The sequence below is a fragment of the Mustela erminea genome, chromosome 19 (genome assembly GCF_009829155.1).
Source record: "Mustela erminea isolate mMusErm1 chromosome 19, mMusErm1.Pri, whole genome shotgun sequence".
Lineage (NCBI taxonomy): Eukaryota > Metazoa > Chordata > Mammalia > Carnivora > Mustelidae > Mustela > Mustela erminea.
This window is the reverse complement of record NC_045632.1, coordinates 51652272-51677740: the sequence shown is the minus strand read 5'-3', so window position 1 is coordinate 51677740 and position 25469 is coordinate 51652272. Positions and strand designations below refer to the sequence as shown.

The 25469-nt window shown below is 42.6% G+C and overlaps 1 protein-coding gene and 1 long non-coding RNA gene across 7 annotated transcripts in view; one reads left to right on the top strand and one right to left on the bottom strand.

Annotated features, from left to right (window-relative positions):
* The window catches only part of WWOX (WW domain containing oxidoreductase), a 937351-nt gene that overhangs the window by 632480 nt on the left and 279402 nt on the right, over positions 1-25469 (bottom strand). For 5 of the 6 annotated variants that reach the window (XM_032326528.1, XM_032326522.1, XM_032326523.1 and 2 more), the window contains exon 8: positions 21475-21739. In XM_032326528.1, the coding sequence (XP_032182419.1) occupies positions 21475-21739 (265 nt within the window). Of the gene's footprint in view, positions 1-19806; positions 21740-25469 lie in introns of those variants that run through there. The other variant, XM_032326526.1, reaches the window with a different exon arrangement.
* Positions 113-1404, top strand: LOC116580306. Its single transcript, XR_004281596.1, has 3 exons — positions 113-191; positions 494-604; positions 796-1404. It is a non-coding gene; the product is annotated as an uncharacterized LOC116580306 (long non-coding RNA).

Sequence of the window (25469 nt, the reverse complement as noted above, 5' to 3'; positions counted from 1 at the left end):
TTGCAGTGGGATATGGATTTGACACGAGGCAAATACCTCCCCTTAGCAAAGGCAAATAAAACAAAAGTTCAACGAGCCTCAAAGCCAGGGTGCATAAATGTCACTGAGCCTAGCAAGAGGGGCGATCAGAGGACACTTATGAAATCGCGGTTCTCCCGGGGTGGTGGGGAAAGGTTACCATGTTGCGTTCGGTGGGTGTGTGGGGGAAGGGGGGGTGTGTGATTGCGCGACTGCGGGTGCCCAGAAAAAACAGCAGGGATGACAGGGCGGCACCCCGGGAAGCGGTGCGAGTGGGCCGTCCCCGAGCGCGCCTGGCGCACCCACCGCCGCCTTGCTTCCCGGAGCTAATCAAGGGAAACGTAACTAGTGCAGGCGGCAGGGCGAGTTTACAACAACTGACAGTAACTATAACATACGCCAGTTTGTATTAAGATGTTATTGCACCTTTCCAGTTCTAATCACCAATTATGACTCTATTACTCCTACTTGGCAGTTCATCTGCTCCTGCCTCCGCTCAGGGCGACTTGGAGACGGACCTCTGATCTCCTGGTTCCACTTCAGTGGGCGCTCAGCACGGCGGCTGTCATCTGCAGACACTGAAGAGGTAAGGCATCGCTTTTGCTGAGATAACTATACCTGACCTTACAACAATTTACTAAGGAAATACCTGCTTAATAGCAGTGTGAGTGCAGTTTCCTTTATGCTCACGACGGCACTGCAAATTAGCGACAACAGGATAAATCTATGGCCAGCTCACTAGACACTTCATTAAATCACTGTTCTCTTGCCTTGTAGCGCACTAATAGAATCACAGCCCTCGTTAGCTACTGAATAAAAGATCAATCACAGACTTTGAAAGCTCTTGCTACCAGCTTCCAGAGGAAACAAGGAAGAAAAAAAAAAAAGGAGAGTGAGCAAAAGTGAGAGAGAGAGAGAGATATTTAGGATCATCGCTGAGATTCTGAATGGCCTCGCTGCAAGTTGCTTAAATTACCTTTTCCACGACTGACTCCAACTGCAATACTCAGAGGAACTTGTTAAGCCGGCTTTCAAGAGCAGCACTCTAATATATGACTGCTAGACCCTGGTCAAAAGTTCATAATGTGCATATGTAAAAAGGTACTAAATTGCCTGAGGGCTAAAACCAGAGGAGTTTAATTGTAGCAAAATGCTGAAAATGGTCTGTTGAGGGTCCTTCTATTGGGATACTGCTGGGTCTGGCTGATTGAAGTACAGAACATAAAAGCCTTGCAACAATATTTCCTTAAATGCTGGGGAAACTGCCAGCAGTTGGTATTGCATGAATGTTGTGGTTGAAGAAAAACATTTTCCTCCCCTAAAATAAATAGAGTATTAAGAACTGCTCCAGCCCATAATTCTAAAGCATGACGGAAAAAGGGAGGGCTCAATGATAATAAATAAGGTATAATTCATAGGGCATGTCCAATCTCCTCCAAGTGTATTTTTACATGGGGCGCAGTGAAGGTACTCAGGCATGACCTGCAAGGATTGGGGGGTGGGGGGTGCTGCGAATGGCTCGGATTTTGAAAACCGCTTTGCGCAGCTCCTGGCTGCCTCACCAGTCTCTGTGTTAGGCATACCCAAGTGGGGATCCTTGCAAAGAGCCGGCCCTGTTTGACATGTCTTTATTTCTTCTTTCACTAAATCAGATCTCGAGTTCCAGCTACACTCGCATTTGGCTTGTGCAGATGGGTTTCTCAACCCAGAATTCCCTACCTTCCCCAGATACCCTCCCACACCTTCCTGCTTTCTGGCTTTCCTAATTAGTTCCTCATTTGGATGAGTGACAATATGAGCTCAGTGGATGGCGACTCAGATGCTAGGTGAGCCTGCGTTAAATATAGGACACCCAGGGGAAGCTACAATTTGCTAGGTGGGCTTTCTGATTTATAAGAAGTGTGTGTGAAAGGTACAATTTTCGTTGAGCGTGAAATACCCATGTGCCATTTTAATCAGGTTTTTAAAAATCTGTATCAGACATGGAGTTCCACACATACGTTGTGGCCCCAAACTCACACAGTGTGGTTGGTCTGAGAGCCACCAACGCGGCACTAGGCAGGTGTGAAACGTGAGCCGTCTCACGGCTTACATCTGTGCCTAGAATTTGACAAATGAGATTAGCGATATCCATATCCTTACTGGTATCTTTGATCAGTATTATTTTCCAAGAAAAATACTTTCCAAACTTGGAGGGAGATGCAAGTGATATTTCCTGATATAAAAGAACAGACTAAAAACGCAAATAAAGCACCCATTTAGTGTTGAACCCTGCAGTGCTCCAAGACTGCTCCGCCTCATGGGCCCAACCCTCACAGGTCACCTGGATTGGTTCAGGATATACTGTATTTCATACTCTAAAAGGGGTCAAATCTACTCTCAAGTTCTTCAAAAGCAAAGACACAGCAGGTCAATGGACATGCCCGCCCTATGCTGCGCCAGTCTTTTCTCCTGCAAAATGCAAATCTGAGTTATACGGGCCCACGTTCTACAGACGAAGTGGGCACCTTCTGAATGGCTAGTCCACTTGACCTCTGGTCTATTCCCCATAAGTGCTGGAGAAATCCATGGACTTGAAGCATGAGTATTCGAGGAGGAAAGAAGAGAACACAGAAGGAGTACACTGCAAAGTGGGTTCTGGAGTAGAAAACTAAGAAAACAATAAAGCATGAGCTGCCCCCACGGCCCTCAGCAATGTCAGCCCTGGCAGCCCGCCAGCACTCCCCATCCTGTGATTCTCTCCAGGCCTCAGGCCGCCCATCTCAAGCGGCAGGACTGTACCTATCCTTACCACGTGTGGCTTTCTGATTCTTGACCACAGACTTATTTGGCAGCAATACCATGCTCCATCCACAGTGCCAATCCCAGAAACCACACTCAGCCCTGGGGTTGGCATTGGAGCCTACGGAAGCCTTGGTGCACTCTGGAGTGCAACTTGGGGAAGCAGCAAGATGCACTGGGAAGGGCACAGATGTCAGAAGCTCAGCTCCACCCCTTACTAGCCATGGGACTGAAGCAAGGCACTCAAGTCCTCGATTTCCTCATCTCTAAAATGGGCATAATAATCTGTAATTCATTATGTTCCTGAGGGAAGTAAAGTAATTAGAATGCATATAAAACGTAACTGGCCCATTGCCTGGCACTCAGCTTCTTCTCTACCCTCCTGTCCCTCCCGTGTAACCCTGAAGACAATCCAAAGGATGCTCAAATGAGAACACTATAGATAGAACCATCGTAAAATATGGCTGGAGGTTTCAATACGACTGCAGTGAAAAACTATGTGGACTTTGTGGGGAAGACTGTATTCCAAAAAGGGCTTTATCTGATATTGTGGCCCACACCTAAAAGTCAACTCAAATATATGTACAGATGAAACTTATTATAAGCTAACCGTGTGCATTTATATGCACATCTACAAGCTGATCGCCCAGAACCTATAAAAAGGCATGAACATGAAATCCGTGACTCACTGCTTCCATCCAAAGCCAGCTTCTTGAAGACAAACCAAAGACTTCAAAGGCCACCCTGAGAATTTGTGAGCAGCTCTCACTTTCTCAGGTTTGTAACCAATGCCTTACCATATGATAGGCATTTTCATTTCCATTTGCTCCAGGGGTACCCCATCCCCACTCCCATCCCTGCCCCTCCATGTGAAAAGAATGAATTCATACAAAATGTCCCAGTGAATGTGCAAAGGGACAGCAGAGAGGCCAATGTGACAGGGTCGGAGTGACATCCAGGAGAACAACGGCACTCTAATTCCCACTGAAGACACCATAGTTGAAAATAGCAAGCGTGAAAGTGTGTACTAAAATATCCTGAAAAAAAAATAATAAATTATTCCTGATTTTAAAACCATCAGCAAAATCCCCATCACCCGCAGATGGAGCTGCTGTGTGGCCTGGGTTTTATGGACACTAGAGAAACAGAGCCTGCTGCAGGTTACCTTCCTGGGAAGCCACGCAGTCTGACTTTATGAATATTCTGTGTCATTTCCATACTCGGGGGTCCCTGTGTTTAACTCATCGTGTGAGCCCAGAGTCCTACAAGCCAGTGGTTTCCAGCTGAGCAAGTTAAGGCAGCGACCACACTTGATTAATTCAGAAAGAGGGGAGAGAGAGCCAAAGTGTATATTTAGTACTTTTCTAGGAGAAAATTACTTTGGATTTGCATAAAGAGAAACAATTAGGTATTTCTCTATCTCTCAAAATACTTTGTAAAAATCTGGCTTTCTTGAATATCCCTGACCGTAAAGGTCTATAAAACTATGTGTACAGGGCACATGTTTGTATAGATACAGAATCTACCTATGAAACTCCAAGCTCTACCACCCCTAACCCCAACATAGACCCTCACAGGGCTTCAGTAGCAACCATTAACAGAGGCACAGGAGTTGTGGCTTTTTGTTCTAAATAGCCAGAAATTACTGAAACAGAGAGGTAAAGACTTTCCAAATGAAATAGCTTTTAGAACTGATCGGTGAAGATCCCTATAGCATCAAAGCTATACCCACAGTTATGATGCAGCTAAATTTGGGTCAAATAATTAACAAGAAAGGCAAAAAAAGGGTAAGCTAATCAAAGATGATTCTGAGATGTTCTGAAACTAGTTGAGAGAAGCCCCGCCATGTACCAGTAGAGCCAGGAGAGTCAATCACTATTCTGTTATGTATATGTCTCGGGACTCTGAGGTTGTGTCTTGCAATTTTTCATCTGTAACATCAAGAAGAAGTTCGGGGCAGCAGGGGGAGGGACCTGGCTGTCTCGGCTGGAAGAACATTTGGCCCTTAATCTTGGGGTTGTGAGTTCGAGCCTTACACTGCGTGTAAAGATTACTAAAAATAAAAATAATAATAATAAACTTTAAGAAAACACAATGCTTAACTCCCTGGCCACTCTGAAATATCCAGTTATGCAAGAAATGCGCATCCATTCAAAACACTAGAAAGGCCATGTCAGTTAAAACATGAAATACATGAGAGTCTCACGGTGCCATGAAAATTCTCTCAGTGTGAACCTGAAACAAGTCTCTTGACATTTCTGGGTCCAGTTTCTAGATCTCTAAACTAATGGGGTTGGCCTGCATAATCGCCAAAGCTACTGCAGGATTGTGGCCACCGGAGACAATCAAAGGGAGCCCTAGTTCATCCTACCATGCCAGGTGTTTGTGGATCAGTTCTTCCAAAGTCAAATGCTGGCCTCCATTTAGAAACTGCAATCCATTAGTTTACTGATATTATCCCTCTCAGTTATAATTAATAGTAGCAACTAGCCTGGGAGAACTTCAGGCAGTCGCATAAGTGAAGTCAATTAAATACCTAGGTGACACGGGGAATGGAAATTGTTGGAAATAAAGGGTTTTCTTCTTCCCCTGGTCCAATAAGGATGTACTAATCATTCCACTGTTTTCCCCCCAAGCCAAACACAATGAAATATAGCGCCCCCTTTCGGCAGCCGCCGGTGCTCACAGGAGTTTATCTGTCCCTGTGTGTGTATACATATAAATGTGTACACACATTCACTTCCTCAGATTGTCTTCCTTGTATTAATGTCTCAGAATTAGGTGACTTACATTCTGTTTATTTTTGAAACACTGCATAATAATGTAATTTAAAATGATAATATCTATGAGATGAAATAAACATTTAGGTCAAACAATACTGTATCAATAAGACAAAACAATCTGTTGACAGGGAATGGGGAAGGGTAGAAGATAAATCCTGAGACAGAGCCTCCAGGCCAAGTTCAACCAGAACAAGGTATGCACCCTTCATCTTTGGGTGGACTCCTGAGTTTCCTCATCTAGAAAAGGGGACCTTCCATGTGACCTCCAGCATAGAGAGTCAAGGAAGTTCTTGAGTCCAGCACAAGCTGCTAAATTCACGTTCCTTTTACACATGCCTTTTGTGCTCCTCATGAACATTAGAAAAGCAGAGTCTTAGAGGAAAGGCTATTAAAATTTTCTGAAAGAAAGCTTAGCCCTGGGGGAAAAATGTGAACTGAAACAAAGAAAGAAAGAAAGAAAGAGAGAAAGAAAGAAAGAAAGAAAGAAAGAAAGAAAGAAAGGGAGGAGGGGAAGGAGCAAGCGGAGTTTTGTATTTCCACCCACTAACTTTGGTTGAACTCACTTTCACTTGCTCAGGACAAACGTGGAAGTCACAAAGTAACACCTGCAGAGTGAAGCTCTGTGGGCTGAAAACCTGTGATAAGTTATTACTTTGAAAGAACCAAGAAAGCAAGGAGCAAATCCGGACTGAATGAAAAAAACTTTTTGCTATTTTATTAAAAGTGGTGAAATGGCGTATCTGCAACAGAGCTTTTGCTACCCCTGGATAATCCCGCTTCAGAAGAGCCATCATCTGAGAACAGAGGAAGGCCTTGGAAGGGCCCTTAATGAGGACAGCAGTAACAAAACAAACAGAAAGGGGGTAGGCAGACGCACATACAATCACAGAGAACATTACCAGCCAGTCTGGACATGTACCAACCCCCCTAAGTGTGCAGCAGATTAGAAGCGTAGGATGGGCACACGTTGCATGACATTTCAACATCGAATAAAACCATCCTGCCAGTGGCATCGCTTAAGGAAATGCTTGCAGAAATACTGCCAGCCCACAAGGGGCTGTGCGTCTTCTCTGCTCGCAATGCAAACAGCTCCTTATAAGGATGATCGGTCAATGCTGTGTGTGCTAATTTGATAGCTCCGTCATCAAATGGCATTGCAAATTTCAGTGTATATTTTAAATCATGTTAACATGGTTTGGTAATGTTGGTATTCACTAAAAGGCCACAGCTATTTAAATAATGAATAGGCATGATAATTTTTAGACATATTATGGAAGTGACACATAGATATTCTAAATATTCTCTTCTTAGAATCTGTCCTCCATCATTCATTGTCATCACTAGAAAGATAAATCAAGATGTTTCTGAGACATTGCAGATTCACAATTCTAACAGTTATTTATAGAGATAAACAGCATACCTATCCAAAGGAAAAATACTTTATGTTAAAATATAGTCTCATATCATCTCTTTCTGATAACCCCTAAGGCAAAAATTTAATACTACTGCTTTAGAAAAGGAAAGACAAAACAGTATTTTGTTAAGCACTAAACAAAACTTAAATGTCAGATATCTTCCGTGTTTGTTTACGCAGGCATGCGTACATGGGCATATCAACAAATCATCCACAAATGTATATATCCCCTCCGCATTACTGCCCATTTACCTCCCAGGTTCAGTGAACATATTAAAAGCTATTTCTCCTAATTCTGCAATATTTATCTCTAGGCCTTTGTATAGGTTCACAAAATTTCCAAAAGGCCAACCCTTTCAGCCTACCTATTGGTCTCTACGGTAAAAAAAAAAAAAAAAAATCTCTTCTTCCCAATTCACTTTCTTGCAGCCATAAAGATGGCCTCTCTCAAGTCCAAACACAATCTGCAGCCAACAGATGCCATCAGTCATAGGGATTTGGAGCTTGAGCATTTGAGCCCATTGGAAAGAGCTCGAATCTCCACTCTACTACCTTTTAGTTATGTGCCCTTGAGCGGGTATTTATATGTCCTGACAAGCCTCCTCAGTAACAACAGGGAATACTGCTCTTGATATGTGAGAAACAGAGAAGGTGCATAGCAGGAGTCCTGGAAGACAGCAACTGCTCAATAAATGTTAGCTTTTCGTAGGTCATTGCCATCATCACTCTCTTATCACCATCATCACCAATATTAACAGGATGCCGTAAGATCCCAAACCCGCAAACACACCCTCAGTAGCCTTTTTTCTTTTTGCCTCCACCTCCTGCATGGGTCAGCACAAACCACGTTCATTAATCGTGCCTTCACTTCACCACTCCCATTTTGTTTTAAAATTAGAAATTTTATTCTTGATTTTTTGCATTTTTTTAAATTAAAATTTTTAAATATTACATCAAATATTGCTTATTTGATTACTGAGGGCTGTTGGGGGGGGCACATCCTTAATTTTGTCCCTAGTCCTGGTCTCCACCCTATACCACTGCGGCAAAGTCTACCTGAAAGAGTCTCCTGTCTGTGTCTACAGTTCCACCTCCCACGTATCCTTCAAGGTTCGGTAAAGATGTCATCTCCATTCTACAATTTTATGTGACTACTCTTACATCGACCCCCAAAGTAGAAAACACGGTAGCAGTGGTGCCCATGCCTCCTCACGCCAGAGTTCTTGACATCTCTGCCCTGTCTAACATAAGTACCCACAGGCCAAGGATCACGGTCTGCTCACTCTTGCATGTTCTACCCCATGAGGCAGCCCACAAGGCACTCAATGAACACTTGTCAGATAGGAGCAGATCCAATAGTTCTAAAGTGGCAATTTTCAAAGGACAGATTGCTATTTAGTGGGTGCTAAAACTGGGTCACAATCAGCACTTTAAAAAATGAAAACAGCAGACAACACTGCCCATAGTTAGACTATTTCATTAAATGTTTGTTTCAGACACACACACACACACACACACACGCACGCACGATACACAAAGACACACAGCATAAGCTTAAGGATACATACATAGGGCTGTGACATAAAAAACTGGTGGTCATCCAAAAAAAAAAAAAAAAAAGATTGAAAGACACTGTTCTGGACCAATGAGAGGACATCCTGACCCATCATGTACTACCCACCTGGCCAAAACATTAGAAAGGGCAAGTGTTCCACAGTCATCCAACTCTTTCTTAGTTTGTAAAAGAATCAGATTAGCAACATCCTCAGGGACCAAACCTGGATAACTGAGAAACCCTGTGATATGGGAACACACTTGCAGAGGAATTTCAGTATTGGTTAAGAAGAGAATACTGGTCTTCTATCAATTAAATAATACATATTTCTGGCTGAAATAATGATCAAAACAACCTGGTGACAAAAACTACATGTGGTGAAGTTGAGATTCTTCCAACCTAATTTGGCTTGGTGGGAATAACTGATACAAAGAAAAACTTATGAGACAAAAGGTATAAAATTTGGTGTGTACAGAAAACAGACAATGAAATCTTCACTGTATCATGTATCTGGGCAGGGGGAGAAGGTCCTGGTGAAAAGAACTTCAGTAAAATACTTAAAAAAAAAAAAAGCCACAGCTAAATTATCTATGTATCAAGTTTAAAAATCTGATCAAAGTATTTAATTGACTAAATGGAATTCACCCTATATTAGACTCCCATGAAAAAAATTGATGAGTGTTAATATAGTTCTGATTAAAATGTTTTATTCATAAAGAGAGTTAAAAAAAAAAAGCCTCAGGATCAAAAGAGCAGGCTGAAATAGCTGGTTTTATCTTCCCCTCCCCCCAAGCAGATTTTGTAAGGGTGCATGCCCATCTGCATGATATAACAAACCCATTTATGAGTGCTCACTGTCTGCAAGTGTCCGTGGGAACTGCGCTTGCTAGCTAGCCCTTGTCATCTTTATAAGCCATCTTAAATGAATTATATATGAAATAAATAGATTTTTCACAAAGATATATTTAAGATATAAATAGCCAACTGGAATGATGGGCACAGGAGAAAGAGAGTAGTCAAGAAATAAAAAGAAAAAAGACCAAAAAGAAGTGAATATATGATTATGTCCTTGAAGAATTGTGATTGCATGAGTACCCAGAAACACCTATCTGATTAAAAGGTTTACCCTCTGAGAAACTGGTGTACTGCTTGATAGCAAATGGCTTGATAGTATCTGGTGTTAATCATACAAAGACTGAAAGTGGAAATACAGGTGAAAGCTTCCCCAAATCCTGAAGACGGGATGTTTTATTAAAAAGATTCATTTTGTCAAAGTGTATCGCATCGTCTCTTTCGTTGGACGTGCACGATTCAGAAATATACCTAAAAGTTCAGATCAAGATAAATTTGCTTTTGGTCTGATGTTATTAACAGATTTAAGGGGCTATTCCTGTACTTCAACTTAAATCGCTTAATTAATTCATATTTGACCTGCTTCCAACACGGATTTAAGGTGACTAAAAAAAGAAAAAGACTAAAATAAGGGGAACAAAATGTAGAGCCACTAAAAATCAGAGGAAGCTGACATGTTCACCCTCAGCATTAATATGGTTTGAAAAGGCAAAAAACTGAACCAGAACTGCAGCAATACGTTACAATTTCATTACCAAGTGAAAGATAGAACGGTAGCTCCTCAAGGGTTCTCCTTGGGATTCGGACCGAAAGGGCACGTCTAACGGGCAGGGGCATAGCTGCAACGTGTTTTACCGTCAAATTATCGACCACGCCCCTGACAACAGCTTCTTGTGTAGTCTTAGAGATCAGTAAGACCTGAGGAAGAGGTCTTACTTCTCTCCATTTCAGAGAGAAAAAGGAGACCCAAGGCCCAGAGATGTAGTGTGACGTGTCCACAATTACAGATGTCCCTACAAGGAAAGGTGGAGACCGGGAGCCTCCTGCCTCCGACGACAAAGCCGGGCATGGCCTCCGTGCTAACATGGTGACACACTCTTCTTCCACACAATAGATGAACGTGCTCTTCTTGGTTCCTAAACACCTTGCACCGCTGGTCCCGGGTGGGGGGGAAAGAAAGGCATGGACTTGTAAAAGGCACTCAGAACAGGAGAGACCAGATAAACGGGAGCCTGTGGTATTTGTCACCACTGGGCTTTGCCCTCTTGGCTCACAGAACATACGCTCCTTCGGGGAAAACTCAGACTGTACTGAATGCATCTCAGATCTTAACATTAGAGACTAACGTTGGAGGCAGAGTAATAGTGAACACGGCAAAGGTCAGCTTAATTTTTCATTTTTTTTAATTTGGCTTTGAATGAAAAAGGCCTTCATTGTGGGCTTAAATATGAACCCGACAGACGCTTGAGCCTGGCAGTGAGACAAAACAGCACTGGAAGGTGTGGTGCACGAGCGCAAGACGGAGAGGAGACCCTTGCAGGGCCAGGATAAAGGAGTGTGGTATGTTCCCTGACGCCTCCTGCACTAGAAAGACGCCAGTTCAGTCCTGATGGTTTTAACAGAGAGAACAAGAGCAGAAGAAATCTATATTATTTTCACAACTGGATTCATTCCAGAAGCTAATTCTTTTGAAATACGTTGTATTTCTTTCTTTCTTTTAAACATCTTCTTAATGCCTTCTTTATAGGAAATGTGCTCAGAGTTAACGCTGTGACTTTGGCCACATTAATTTCATTACACGGTCTCTTATGGTTATAGAGTCAGTAAAGAAACAAACAACACATCGCACACACAAAAGCCAACAAGAGATGTTATGCTCTAAGAAAAAAAAACAGACTTACTGCATTCACCTGCCCAGAAATATTAAAATATCAAAAAAAAAAAAAAATTAAGTTCCAAGATTTTACAGTTGGGTTTTGTTTTTTTTTTTCCTTCTAAAGAGTGAGAATATAAGAAAACATTATGCAGGTCTCAGTAGTGGATATACAGTATTTTTTTTGGATCTGGCGAATATACTTTTTATAACTTTTCTGTGAAAGGAGGGACCTTCTAGCTCAGATTACTTGGACACTCTTACTGTTTATTCTTCCCTTTTTTGAGCAGTCAGAAGAGATTTCTCTCAGTACTTCAAATAAATAAGATATCCAGCTGAACAAACACCATACATTCCCGTGGATTACTTTGGCTTCTTAAAGAATATTTCACTTTCTTTTTTAGAAATGTAAATGATTAAAGAGACCCCATCATCTGAAACTCAAAGATGAAATGTTTCCAAGTGGTACAGATTCTCTATAAGGTGGTATGTGGAGAAACAAAGGCCTCAGCTCAGTAAAAAAGCTTGATATTTCACAGGGGAAATTAGAATATGACTAAATAAGATACTTCACTTTTTATACATTTTGAAGGAGAGGTTTTAGGCCATGAATACTTTCAGAATCAATATGTTTAACATTCAAAATCAATCTCTACAATATTCTCTGAAAACAGCAAAATGAAAGTATTTTTCCCCTTCCATTCCTACTTAAAAAACAAACAAAAGAAAACAAGAAATCCTGAAGACTATACATAGTTTGGAATAAGGCTATTCTACATGGACTTTGAAATGATTGCTGAGCCTTATCTAGCTTCATAGCTTAACAAAAACAAAAAACAAGTCCAGGGTATCTGGCCAATTTTTGAAACTCAATCAAAACTCAGCAATACATGTTTCTTTAGAAAGAAAATTTGGGCCATCTATTAGCATGGTCCCCTCTACTAAAGCGGCAAGAAAATAAATATTTGACTTTAGGAAACATAATCCCACGTTTCTTTATTCTTTTCATAAGCTTTCTTATTAAAGGTCTAAATCTTATCTCCCATCATGAGGCAGAAATGCATAAATACAGAAAAAAACAAAATGGGTACCTCTGATACCTCTCTCAGCCCAGAAAGAGGAAGAAGACAAGAACACAGAAAAGAGGCCAACGGGAGAGCAGCAAGGCCAACATCAGCGTGTCAGGGATGCATGCTACGGCGTGAGGCCAAGAAATGTCAAAGCCTGTGAGTAAATCTGCCACCACATAAGCCTACAAAAGGCACTGGAAAAACCCAGTGAAACTGAACTTCTCAAGTACTCTCTGCCTCCCAGTCTCCGCGCCACTGTGAAATCCTCCTCCTCTCCCTGTGAAGGTGGGTCACACCCAGTGACTCGCTTCTAACAAACAGAATGGGCAAAAGTAGCAAGATGTCACTTCTGTGGTTAGCTTGCAAAGGGCTGTCACCTCATCTTGCTGGTAGACCATTTCCTCTCTAGCTTCCTCACTCTGATAGAGCAAGTGCCATGCTGGGGAGGCGCCTGCGGCAGGGGACTGAGAGAGAAGCCTCTAGCTAACAGCCAGAGAAGAACCCAAGTGTCCAATCTACTAGGCCACAGGGAGCTGAATCCTGTCAACAAGCTCGTGACCTTGGAAGTGGACCCTTCTCCAGCTGAGCCTTCAGATTCTTACAGCCCAGCTCACACTGTGAGTGCAGCCTGGGAGTTGACCCAGAAACAGAGGGCCCAGTGAAACCACACCGGGGGTTCTAGACCTACAGACACTGGAATGTAAGTAGACGGGGTGTCCTATTTATAAAAGGGCATAAGCTGAAATAGGTGCTTGTTAGAAAAAAGAGAAATTCTATATGCCAGGTCCGTTTACACTCTAATTCCAACCTCAGATCCCTTCATTCTGCTTCCCTCTCCTATGGCGAGTCTAGATGGGTCTGAGTTTCTAATGGCCTCGCTTCGGGCTCATGACCGTTAACGGAGATGCAGTTGGCTTTACAGCAAATTTGGACCTTTGGGGTCTTCTGGGCCAGTCACTCCCAAGTGCAGGCCCAGCACTTTCAACAACACAACAGTGACACTCCCATGGGTTTTCCAGAAGTTGAATGTATTCCACAATCAGGTCCTATTTACAGTTTTTGGCATTAAAATACCCATTCCTTAAAAATCAGTGGTGACAGTTGATGGTGGTAGGTTTGTTTTTCTGGTTTGAGAACTAAAAGTACGAATCTACATTGGTATCCATTTCTTACTTCCATTAGAATTATACTGTTTTCTAAAATCTATAACCCACAGGACCACTAATTTGATCGACTGACTCATTTTACAGATAACAAAACTGAGGCCCAGAAAGGGTAAGTGACTTGCTCAGAGATGCTCAATTGTCTGATCACAGCAAACCCTAAAATCAAGTGATGCAGAGATAGGGATGTAAACCAGGGAGCCTGGAGCCCAGCACTGAGTAGGTCTGCACATGACATGAAAACCTCCACTCACTTTCAGTGTGTTCGTTTCTTCGTGTCCTAGGAACAGGTGGGGTGGGGGTGGGTTTCAGTTTCTGAGCAATCGAGAACACCAAATCCAAGTTCTCTTATTGCTACTGAACACACACGTCACTGTCCACCTCACAAGGAATGATCGGTCCGTCTGGTGAGCTCTAGAAATGTCCCTGTCCGCAGGAAACACAGTGCAGCAGTGTCGTCCCTGGGCAGGGGAACGAAAGCCCCTGGCATCTGTCTTCTCGGGCGGGTCTCCGATGCCTACGCTGTGCTCCAGCCAAAAACCACTGGAAAGAAGCATGAAATCGGAGAAAAGGAAACCAGGAGGGGAGGATCAAAGGCAGCAGCATGGACTTAAAAGCAATAAAAGAGCTTGTGAGGGGCCGGGGACCAGGGCCGCGCATTACCAACACGCTGGCAGGGGTGCAGGAGAAAGGAAGCCGCGGAAGATAAAACTAGGGGAATTTCACATCTTGGCTAAATGTTCATTAAATAATTTGTCACACATATTAAGGCCAGATAGTCACTTTTTCCCCACTTGGGTGCTCATTCGGGAACAAAGGCCCAACCAGACTTAAAACGCTGAAAAGCAAGGCAGAGAAAATGGTATGATGAGAAGCTAAGGCCCCACAGAACTCCGTATTTCTCTTCCCTTTGTCTTTAACAAGAAAGGGCTCATCTTCCCTCAAAGCTAAGGTATGGCTTCATACAGGCAGCTGGTCATGGGGTGGGGGCACCTGGGTGACTCAGTCTGTCAAGCATCCCACTCTTGATTTGGGCTCAGGTCACGATCTCGAGGTTGTGGGATTGAGTCCCATCTCGAGCCCCAAGTTGCGGTATGCACTCAGTGCAGACTCTGCTTGAGATTCTCTCTCTCCTTCTCCCTCTGCTCCTGCCCCTTCCCTTGTGTGCTCTCTCTCTCAAATAAATAAATAAAATCTTCTAATAAATAAATAAATTAAATTAAATGTTGGTTTAAAAAAAAAAATGTGGGACGCCTGGGTGGCTCAGTTGGTTAAGCAGCTGCCTTCGGCTCAGGTCATGATCCCAGCGTCCTGGGATCGAGTCCCACATCGGGCTCCTTGCTCGGCAGGGAGCCTGCTTCTCCCTCTGCCTCTGCCTGCCATTCTGTCTGCCTGTGCTCGCTCTCTCCACCCCCTCTCTCTGATAAATAAATAAAATCTTAAAAAAAAAAAAATGAAAAACACAGGCAAACCAGAGGGCCTGCATTGTGCCCCACTGCAGCCCGGCCAGTCCCAGCTACCATTCTGCATGTTACTCGGGCTGCGATATGGTTCTTCTGTGCTCAGTGGTCACAGGGCTATGGGACCTTTGGTGACCCAGAGCCATCACTGAGAACGGGCATCGACTCACTGGAAAGAGAGGCAAACTTTTGCTGGCCTGAGAACATAACGATGACAGTAGCAATGACAAAAACAACCACAGTAATAAATATCGAACATCTAGTATGTTTGTCAGGCTATAGAGTCATGATCTTTGATTCCCAACATGTGTGGTAAGAGTAATAGCAGTTAGGGTTTGTTGAGTATCGCACACATCCTAGATGCGGTGTTTTCCTCGGTGCCTTCAATTCTCAACACAGGCCCATGAGGCAGGTGTAACATCCCAGTATCACACATGAATATTAATCAGGTTATAAAATGTGCCCAAGAGGTAGCATGGGATGGAGCCTGTCCTGACTTACCCAAGCCTTGCGGTTCTCCCCTTACACTTTCCCTCCATACATACCGCGATGGCAGATCCCTTAACTGGTGCTTGCCCGAGAATATGGAGGGGGCCTGGGTTCTGGTCCCAGCTCCCCTATGTACTAGCTGTGGGGTGCAAGCTGGGCCCCCTGACTCATCCACTTCCTTATCTGCACATTCTGAACTGCAGGGGCCTGCCCACCTCAGACAGACTGATGGTAAGGGATGCCTTAATGGCTGCCATTCATTAAGCACCTAATCGTCTTTCATTTATTCATTTACAAATATTTACTGAGCATTTACTTTATGGACCAGGGATATAGTAACATGAATGCTAAAACAGCACATTCAAGAGAGGGGGAAAACCATTAAATAAAAACCACAGAATCTGTGTTCAGTATTATAAAGAGAAATTCTGAGGTCCTTCCTTCGTTCACTCGGCACCCATGTACGGAGTGCTGGTATGCATCAGACAGCACTATGAGCATCAGCTCTTAGGAGAGCACAGAAAGGGAGTCTTGACCAGATCTTGATCCGATGCTTCCTTGGGGTGTGATGTGTGGACTGGGTTTTAAAGGAGGAGTAGAAAGTAACTGAAAGTAGAGGAAAAGGAGGGTTTTAGACTAAAGGACAATATACTATAACATCTTGGGAAAGGAAGGAGAATGGGGCTGCAAGTAGCTTGAGGTGAAACTGGTAGCATAGAAGGGACCAGACAAGGCGGGTGCCACCCACTCAATTCTAACTTGCTTCCACAGTGACCCCATAAAATAGACAGCATTTCTAATTGACAGATGAGAGAACTATATACACACTTATTCAACAGATCCTGCTCAAAAGCCATTATCCCACCCTTCTTTCTTGCCACCAGATCTCACCTCCCACCCTAAAGATAGAAAAATGCAGGAAATGCACTTTCCTAATCTCTCTGTACCTAGGATATGGACAAGGGATGCGGGAGCTGAAGGCAAGTCTGCTACAAAGGACAGTTCTGAGATAGAATGTTCTTATCCTTGATAAAGAAGGGAGACATGTAAAGAGGGGACCCATCCCTCCCATCCTACCTTCAGAATTCATCACAGAGGATGCAATGGTTGGTGCTATTGCAGCCATCTTATAAGCATGAGGGAAAAGCCAAGACAATCACAAAGGAGCTGCCTATACAGTAGCTAAACATACCCTTGGCAGCCTCTGGATTTCTGGATATACGAGGAAAAACAAACCTCTATTACTCCAAACACTTTTAACTGGGTGTTAATAACTCACAGTCCAAAACATGAAAACTGACATAGAATCTGAGCCTCACAGAGACTGAAGCATTTCAAAATTATATAATGAAAAGCGGTGGAAATGTTGCGTTTTGAACACAGGCGTAATGATTTTAAATCCTTTGCTCTTTTTCATGCTACCATTTCCCTTGGACGCTGAACTGAGCAAATACTGTTAATTTTAAAGCTCTGAACAGAATCAGAGGTGACTAATAAAACCAATGCCAATGATAATCCTGGAAAGTGAGAAGAATGTATGAGGCCACAGGGATGTGACCTCAGAAGGAAGAACGCTGCCTCTAGGTCCTTCTGTGGGGTTCTGCAGGAAAGGTCAAGTGCAGCCGGACCACGGTGGGGCCTCAGGAGTCTAGTTTTCCAACATATCTGCAATGGCAACAGCAAGGCAGCAAGAGAATTGAGCCCTCATTTGGGAGTCCCGAAATATTTCCATTACTGGAGAACATGCTGGAATACCTGCATTGAAAAGCATATCTCCTCCTCCCAACACAGAAAAAGGCCCCTGCATTTCATCCCAGCACACCAGTAAAGATCCGAATGGGGTTTGTCCTTGATCATATCTAGAGTATAGTCAGCTGCAGGTATTTAAAGGGAGGGGGGAAGTATTTTTCTAAAACACTAATTTAAAGAACAAATCAACATCTATTATCTCCTTCATTATGTTTTAAATTATACAACTATAAATCACCCTGCAGCAGGTTATTCAAGGGCAGAATTACTCAGCTTGGCTTTTGCGAAGGTTAGAAGAATGACATCTTGTGCTTTTCCTAGTTATAATTTATAACTGTGCAACAGAACCAGCGTTGCAGGTCCATCCATTAGTGGGGTAGCTGCACATCTGTTAAAACTCAGCACAATGACTGGCTTTACACGGCCACAGGAAACATAACTCAATCATTCCAGAAGTTCTACAAACTCAAGCCATTTTTTAACATAAAATGATTTGAAAACGCAGTTCCCTAAAACATCTGCTAAGCTCTTGCTACCCTAACACATGATATTCTTTCTACTGTTACCTGCCAACATAAATATTTGGTCACACAAAACACCCTAAGAGGCCACGTGACAGCGTTCAGCTTCAAATTTACATACCGATCCGCAAAGGGCGGGCTTGGACCTAGGAACACTAGCTCAGATGTTGTTTACCAGAAATGGTAAACGAAAGTTTTTGTCGGGGGGTGGGGCAGAAAAGACTGAGGGTTAAGTTCATGAAGATACTCTCAAACATTTTAAAAAGGAAACCTAACTACACAAGAAGAGATGTACAGGGCGGGGGTGCTGTGAGGAACAAGGGCACTCTGAGGAGCCCCTAAAGGGTCTACAGACGAGTATGCCATTCTCTTGGGCAAGCTGGGCAAGTCCTCTGTGCTTTTTAACTACAAAACGAGGGTAATAGTTCTAACTGCAGAGCCTTTGGAAGGAATCCCTGAAGACACACATGCTGAGGCATAAAGCATCATGATGTCTGGCCTAAAGTGCCAAGTCACATCCTACCTGGGTGTATGACAGTAATCTAAAATCAACACACAGGGCAACAATCACCAATAGCCAAAATTACCCTTGCAAGTCTTTTCCATCACTGGGTCTGGTTCTGTAAATTGCATTACTTGGAGAAATACCTATATATGAACACTTTATATACGCTTACAATGTATATTCATACATGCATATGCAAAATATAATTGAGAGTATCTTAATGGCATTACAGAAAGCTAGAAAGACAGGAAAGTAACAGATAATATACACACGATGGATGTGACTTTGTTATCAGAAAGCTCCCAACAAACTTTAGTTTCCTTTAAGATGTTTCAAAAGCAGTTAAAGAATCCTGTACATATTTAAAAACAACCCTATTCCCGGGGCATCTGGCTGGCTTAGGAGGCAGAGTGTGTGACTCTTGATCTCAGGGTTATAAGTTCAAGAACCACACTGGACAAAAAGCTTTCTTTAAAAAAATAAAATCCTATTTCAATTTGTATGTATTATTTTTATTTTTACACAAATTGGAGACAAACGTTCCTCCCCCTCCCAACACCCCCAGACTCCTCATCCACCTGCCCTGACCTCCAGAATTCAAAGGGAGGTGATGCCAAAGCCAAAGATTCACCAGTAGGGGTCGCTGTGCTGAGATTAATCCCTATGAGTTTCTCATTAGTGATTATTATACTGCAGGCGGCCAAAATGGAAAAATTAATTAATTTCAAAGTGATAATGCATTTACAGCAACAATTAGAAATGTATAACTGTAAAAGGGCAACATTTAAAAGACAGATTACATTTAATAAAGTTGCACAAGAACATCCAATTGTAAAATTACTGATCTGCAACAATATTCCTTAAAGAGGCACTTAAAATAGCCTGACTCCATGAAGGGTGACCTAATTACTGTAACTAAAATCACCGTAGTCACAGCAAGTCACAGCAAATAAAACAGGGACATTGATATTAGAATACTGTTGTTTAATACTTCAGGGAGTCAGCTCGGGTGGAGAAGCAAAGGCAGAGCCTCCAAGCACAAGGCTGGGCTGTGCTTCTGGATTCCATGACCTTGTGCAATGGCATGTGTACTGGTATCAAAGGAAACACTTCTGGAGTGAAATGCAGACGGAGCTGGGAGGCACAGGCAGCCAAGTGGTGAGGAGGACGTGGCATCCACGCTAAGCTTCAGGCGTTTAGAAACCCAAATTTCACAGGGGTCAGAAGAGGATGCAACTATATGGCTTATGACCAAAACCAAATCTGTGTTAAAAAGGTAGAAATGCACTCTGCATTCATGAAACGAATGTCTTATCATGACAGAAGGAGTGTCAAGCCACATAGAGAAGGATGAAACATCAGAGAGACTTTTCAGTAAGCCCATTCTGTTCCACGTCACACAGCCCTGTCCCCGGTTACAGTCATGCCGATGCCTCCTCCACACATGCGAAGTCCAAAATGTTTACGAACGAGAAGGGAGTAGCTGTGAGTTTGACAAGTTAGTTCCCATTCCAACTCTTATAAACCGAGTCCTAGAACTCTTATGGCTAAGAACACCACCCAACACCTAAATATAGAAAAATAGTATTAGAAATTTCCTAAAAGTCAAAACTTACATACACATTTCATAGTCTTCATAATTTATATGCTTATCTTAAAAAGTGTATTTGTGGCAGATAAAAGATGCTGTTCCTCAGTTACCGGCAGACAAGAATATGGAAATTTCATTCTGCTACGGCTTCCCAGGGGACCAGAAGTACATGTTGAAGACCAGGCTCTCTCCATCTGGACACCCTTCCTACTGTGCCGATAACCTTCTCTTTGGGCCTCTGGGGACAGAGACAGAGGTCCCCCCACAACACCACCACCAGACTCCCAGCTTACAGACTCCCTTAGTTCTGTAACCCTTGTATGCAACACAAATAATGATGTTTTGTGCACCTTTGTTCTCTCCAAAGGTGATACAACAACAAGAATAACAACCATCATAACAGGATTACTGCACACCTACTACACCCAGACACCTTGCTGGGCACATTAAACTGTGTTTTCTGATATGAAATATTTAAGTGTAAATGAATCATAAATCTAAATTAAAGTAAAATCAAATTAAAAATTCAGTTTCTTACCTGTATCAGTCACTTCTCAAGGGCTCCATAGCCACATACGGCAGGTGGCTACCACGCTGGATAGTCAGAATAAAATCATGACAAATGCTATACCCATTATTATAAAATGTCATATGCATTAAGGTCAATCCCCCACCAAGCCACAGGGCCATCTTAGTTGTGAGGAATCAAGCTAGGATTGGTTAAGTGCCTTACCCACAATATGTGGGAATGGCCACTGGAGGAAATAAACTGTATTCAGAGGCCACAGGACCTTTCCCCAGGATAATGATTTCACCTTGTGATACTTATAAAGCCCAAAATGTGTCTGGGCCTTTTGTGACGACTTGATGTTAGTTTGTTAAGTGGAATAGTACTAGTCTGCACTAACTCCAAGTGTTTTTAAAGTCCTCTTGTTTAGAAAAATACCATATCAAATATATTGTGTAAAATGTGCATTGTTCATTTAAAAGACTTTCTATTAAAATGTTTTCATGGAAGATGTCTCTAGATGTGGTTGTTATACAACCATCAAAAATGTAAAAAATTCCTATTTTCCTTATGAACATTTCCAAATCTAACCACAGAAGTGTTTCATTGAAAAGGACCCACCTTTGGGGAGGTAAAGAATAAAATGCACTTCCAACCAACGAAATGTTCTCCAGATGAGACTTCCACTCATTAAAGAAGAATTCAGAACATCAAATAACGATTCTCAGTGGAAACAAAGGAATCACTTCCACTGATAATTCAGTGATCACAAATCCATGTTTTTCACATACTGACCCAAAATACCATTATCAAATACTACCCTTTCTGCATAACAGCAATAGAACAATGGCATCAAAATAGAGAGAAGCGTCTCCATCAAGACTTCCAGCCATCCTTAACGCAACACTTGACAACCACATCTACTACCCGGCCCTCCAAGAGCCTTTAGAGAAACAGATGCCATCTACATCCACTGAAGTATGATCGAGAGCCCTTTCGGACAGCTCTGACAGGCCTGAGGATGGGACTTTTAAGAACAGACTCATCACCACAAGACGCAAGAAGCTGAAGAGAACACAGGAGTCCATAAAGGGTGCGGCGAGTCCATAAGGTGTTTGCGGCGACAGAAGCCGTTCACTTACCATGGACTTGGTGAAAGGCCGGGCCAAGGTAAACAGCAGCGTGTACACCCACCAGTTGCGGTGAATGGAGGAGTACATCATGTTTCCAGGATGCACGGCGTTGGATGTGACCCCGCGTGCGGACAGGCGGCGGTGGAGCTCACTGGAGAAGAGAATGTTGCAGAGCTTGGACCGGTTATAAGCCAGCATGGCCCAGTAGTCAGTTTTACATGGAGAAAGGCGACTGAAGTCCAGTTTTCCCGAGGAATCACTAATATCTGTGAATCTAAAAAAAGAAGAAGAAGAAGAAGAAGAAAGAAATATGACATGAAGCAGCCAATCTCGATTTCTGATACTAGCATCTTTTTTCTTAATTAGAAATCTGAGGAAACCAGAGACAACTGTGAACAACTGAGAACATAATTCTGCAAATGTAGAAACAGTCTCCCTTAGAAACTGACAATAGTGATTTAACACAATAAACCAACTGGGTCCAAAGACAGAGTAAATAAAGGCCCAAACCCAGAAATGGAGCAATTTTAACATGCTGAACTCCCTCTCCTTCTAACATGGATTTTTCAAAACCTTCAGCAGGAAGTTCAAGGATAATTAAATTAAATGGAAAAGCATCTTAAATAAAGGGCTGCTGCTTTTGGAAGCAGAAAGATATCACATTCCTAACCTTTGACGGGGGCTTTCCTGGGTTGTTTTAGCCAACAAATGCATGAGCCCTGTGTATTTTCATTTGAGCATCCAAGTAAATATAGATGAGTCTTGCTGCCCCCAAGACTCTTTTCCAGATTAAAAATTAATGATTATAAAGGGGTTATAACCTTGGTGAGGTGCCATCAATAGTCTTATACGTTTAAAAGATAAATGTAAACAAAGCCAAAATGAGTTCTGGCAGAGTCTACTGTTTTTAAGTATACCCATGGCATGGATACACACAAATCAAAGTAAGTAGTTGGTGTTTTATAATTGGGTCTGACGGAGTCATTAAACACCAGCTGTTTGGTCCTTTCCTTTCTTTCCTGTTCTTTCTTTCTTTCTTTCAGTAACAAAGTAGTGACTGCCCTAAAAGAAAACATAAAAAAGAATCCTAACAAAAGTAATTTTCTAGATGATGGTGCCAGCCTTGTTAAGGACCCCTCACAGCTTCCTTCACTAAATTAACTCTGCAGATTTGCATCAAGTACTAAGGAAACATAAGGGAGTACTCTGGGTAACTGCTGCAGAAACAGAAGCAAAAGGTAAAATGAGAATTATGGAATAATCTGGTTGTTCCTTAAGATGAGCAGTTTAGGCTGAGCTATGACCAAGGAGAAGCATCACAGGGACAGATGAAATTCATGTTTTAATGGAAATTAGACCTCCCTTCTGCAGGACTCAGTCAGTGACATCCAATTTCTGGTGTTAAATGACATTGCTGCTCTAAAGTCATCAACAAAGCCGATGGCCAGAAATGTTATCATGGAAACAGCAACAAGACTCTGAAACTAATTGTTGGTTGCCTATTTCCAAATCCCGAAACCACAGAAAGGGCCCAGACTTCTGAGCTTAATCATCTAAAGCAGCAGAACTTAGCGGGAAATTTGAAAATTTATGGGGGCCTTTTTCTGGTGGTTATAATGATTGCCAGCGGGGGCCGGGGATGGTGGATGTCCTGCAATGCAGACAGAGTCTTGCTCAGTGAAGACTGGCTCACTGGACATTCACGCAGATGAAAAGCCTGTGTTTAATGATCTGAGCCTAGAACCTGTTTTATATACATGCACAGTTTTTATATACACGCACAGTTTTAATCCAATGCATTTTTAAGAGTACAGTATAACAGCTATGCAAATGAAGAATGAACTCATGTTGATATTGCATGGGTTCTGGGGGGAAGGTGAGCCTTGAGTCCATGCTGGTAGTATATAAGCCTGCAGTGCCACACACCTGTTAACAGTCTGCATTTAAGTACCCCAGTGGAGGTGACTTACGTGCAGGTATGCACATCTGATTACTTACCTTTCCTATAGTCCTGTTCAAGTAAGAAACAGGCTATTTTATTTCACATTTATTTTTTCTTCCCATTACAGTTAAGCTAGCATACTGAATTAAAATATATTTATGCAAGGAAGCTGCATTATTTCTGAACTTTATTTCAATGTATAATATGGTATTACAAAAAGAGACTGCTGAAAATCCAATGATCCAACATACAGGCCATGTCTTAGAAATTCTACCTAGCCTAAGTAGAAAGTAGCATCAAGGATCTAGACTGCACCTAAATGGTACGGGATAAAAATTACATCCTTCTCTCATTCTCCCCTCTTCTTTCCATCAATTTTGCTGAAAACCATTCTTGGCATATTTGTTTAACCCAATCCAGCTTGAGAGCCATTTCTTCCAGGCAACTCTCCCCAGCTGCTTGTTGTCATAATGATTTCTTGGGTGGCAATGGGAACAGATTGAAAGCCACGCAAAGCATAAAGAAAGACATGTTTCCAAGGAAATTAGGCACCCACTTGCCAGGACCCAGCCCATGATGTCCCTAGTGTTCAGTGACCCCACACTGCCCCACCCCAACATCAGTAACAAAGCAAGTGATGCCATCTTTGGCTTTTATCTGTGCACTGTGCCTCTGTCCTTACCGCACCAGACTGCAAGCCATTGAATCACCTGCTTCCAGCTCTGCACTGTGAATTCCTAGAAGGTGGACAGTAAGCCCCTTGCATAATGCCTACCACCATGCCTGACACATAGCAGGGACTAATTACAGGGTTAGAGAATTAAAGTTTGGTGGTGGGTCTGGAATTCCAAACTAGAGGCCCAAGTTTCCTTATTTGAGGAAAATTTAGCATTAGTTCCAAAGGGAAAATTTAGCATTAGTTTCAGGTCCTCTAGGTTCTTCATCAATAGGTATATGTGTGTAGCACTTCAGAAGTTTAGAATGAATTCCCTGCTTTGGTTTTTAAGGACAACACAGAAGTATCTCATGACTGAGGAATACCAGGCAGGTTAGGGGGGAAAGGAAATGATTCCTAGTCCTTAATCTAGAAATAAGGCAAAACACACACATATACATACACACACACACACACACACACACACACACACACCCCATGTTGAGAAATCAGATGGAACACAGTGGAAGGAAATTCTTAGGATGGAGAAGCACACCTACTATACGGCAGGCCCACGCTTTCCAAGCAGCCCCCACTCCGTAAGAGGGCACCGAACTTTCTCCCCTGATAATCTCCCTCCTGAGCAACAGACCCATTTTTAAGGTCTGATTAGCTTGTACTGACAGTCCTCTAGAAAACAGGAAGGGTAGGCAGGCTTTTTGATTCCTCTGAAGCAGGGCAGGCTTCCTGAAAAGTGACCATGTTCACCTCTCAGCTCAAGTGGCAGTGAAACAACTCTTAAAAGGCTACCTACCCTATTTTCAAGTTGAAAAACTGACAGTGCCACACAACAATGTCTTAATAGAATTATCCTCCTACCGACACAGTAAAATGTTAGCATTTGCTCTCTGGACATTAACACTTGCTGTTTGTGGGGATCTCTATCTTGTATTTCTATATATACTGCTCCTTTTTTTCCTTTTTAACCGAGGACTTTTAATTACCAAACAAAAATAATTAGGCTGGATTCTATGTAGACAAAAGCCAGTACGTTCAAAGAATAAGACTGAATTTGCTTCAGAAGCTGTGTGTGTGTGTGTGTGTGTGTGTGCGTGCGTGCGCGCGTATGTGTGTGTAGCAACTTGGCACTCAACACAGACGCAGCCATTCAGAGCTCTATAGCCAGCCCTCTGCTCTTCTCATTCTATTTTAATTGTTATCTGAAAAATTTTCACAGCAAGGAAGTCGAGCTCTCATTTCAATATGATGTATTTTGGGTATGCAGAAACCCCGTTCCCTTGCTCAGACTCCAGATGAGTAACTAAAATACAGTGAAGACACAGGAAGGCTAATAAATATTTTGCCTGGGGGCAGTCTGGTATAATATTTTTCTGCAAACATAGGACT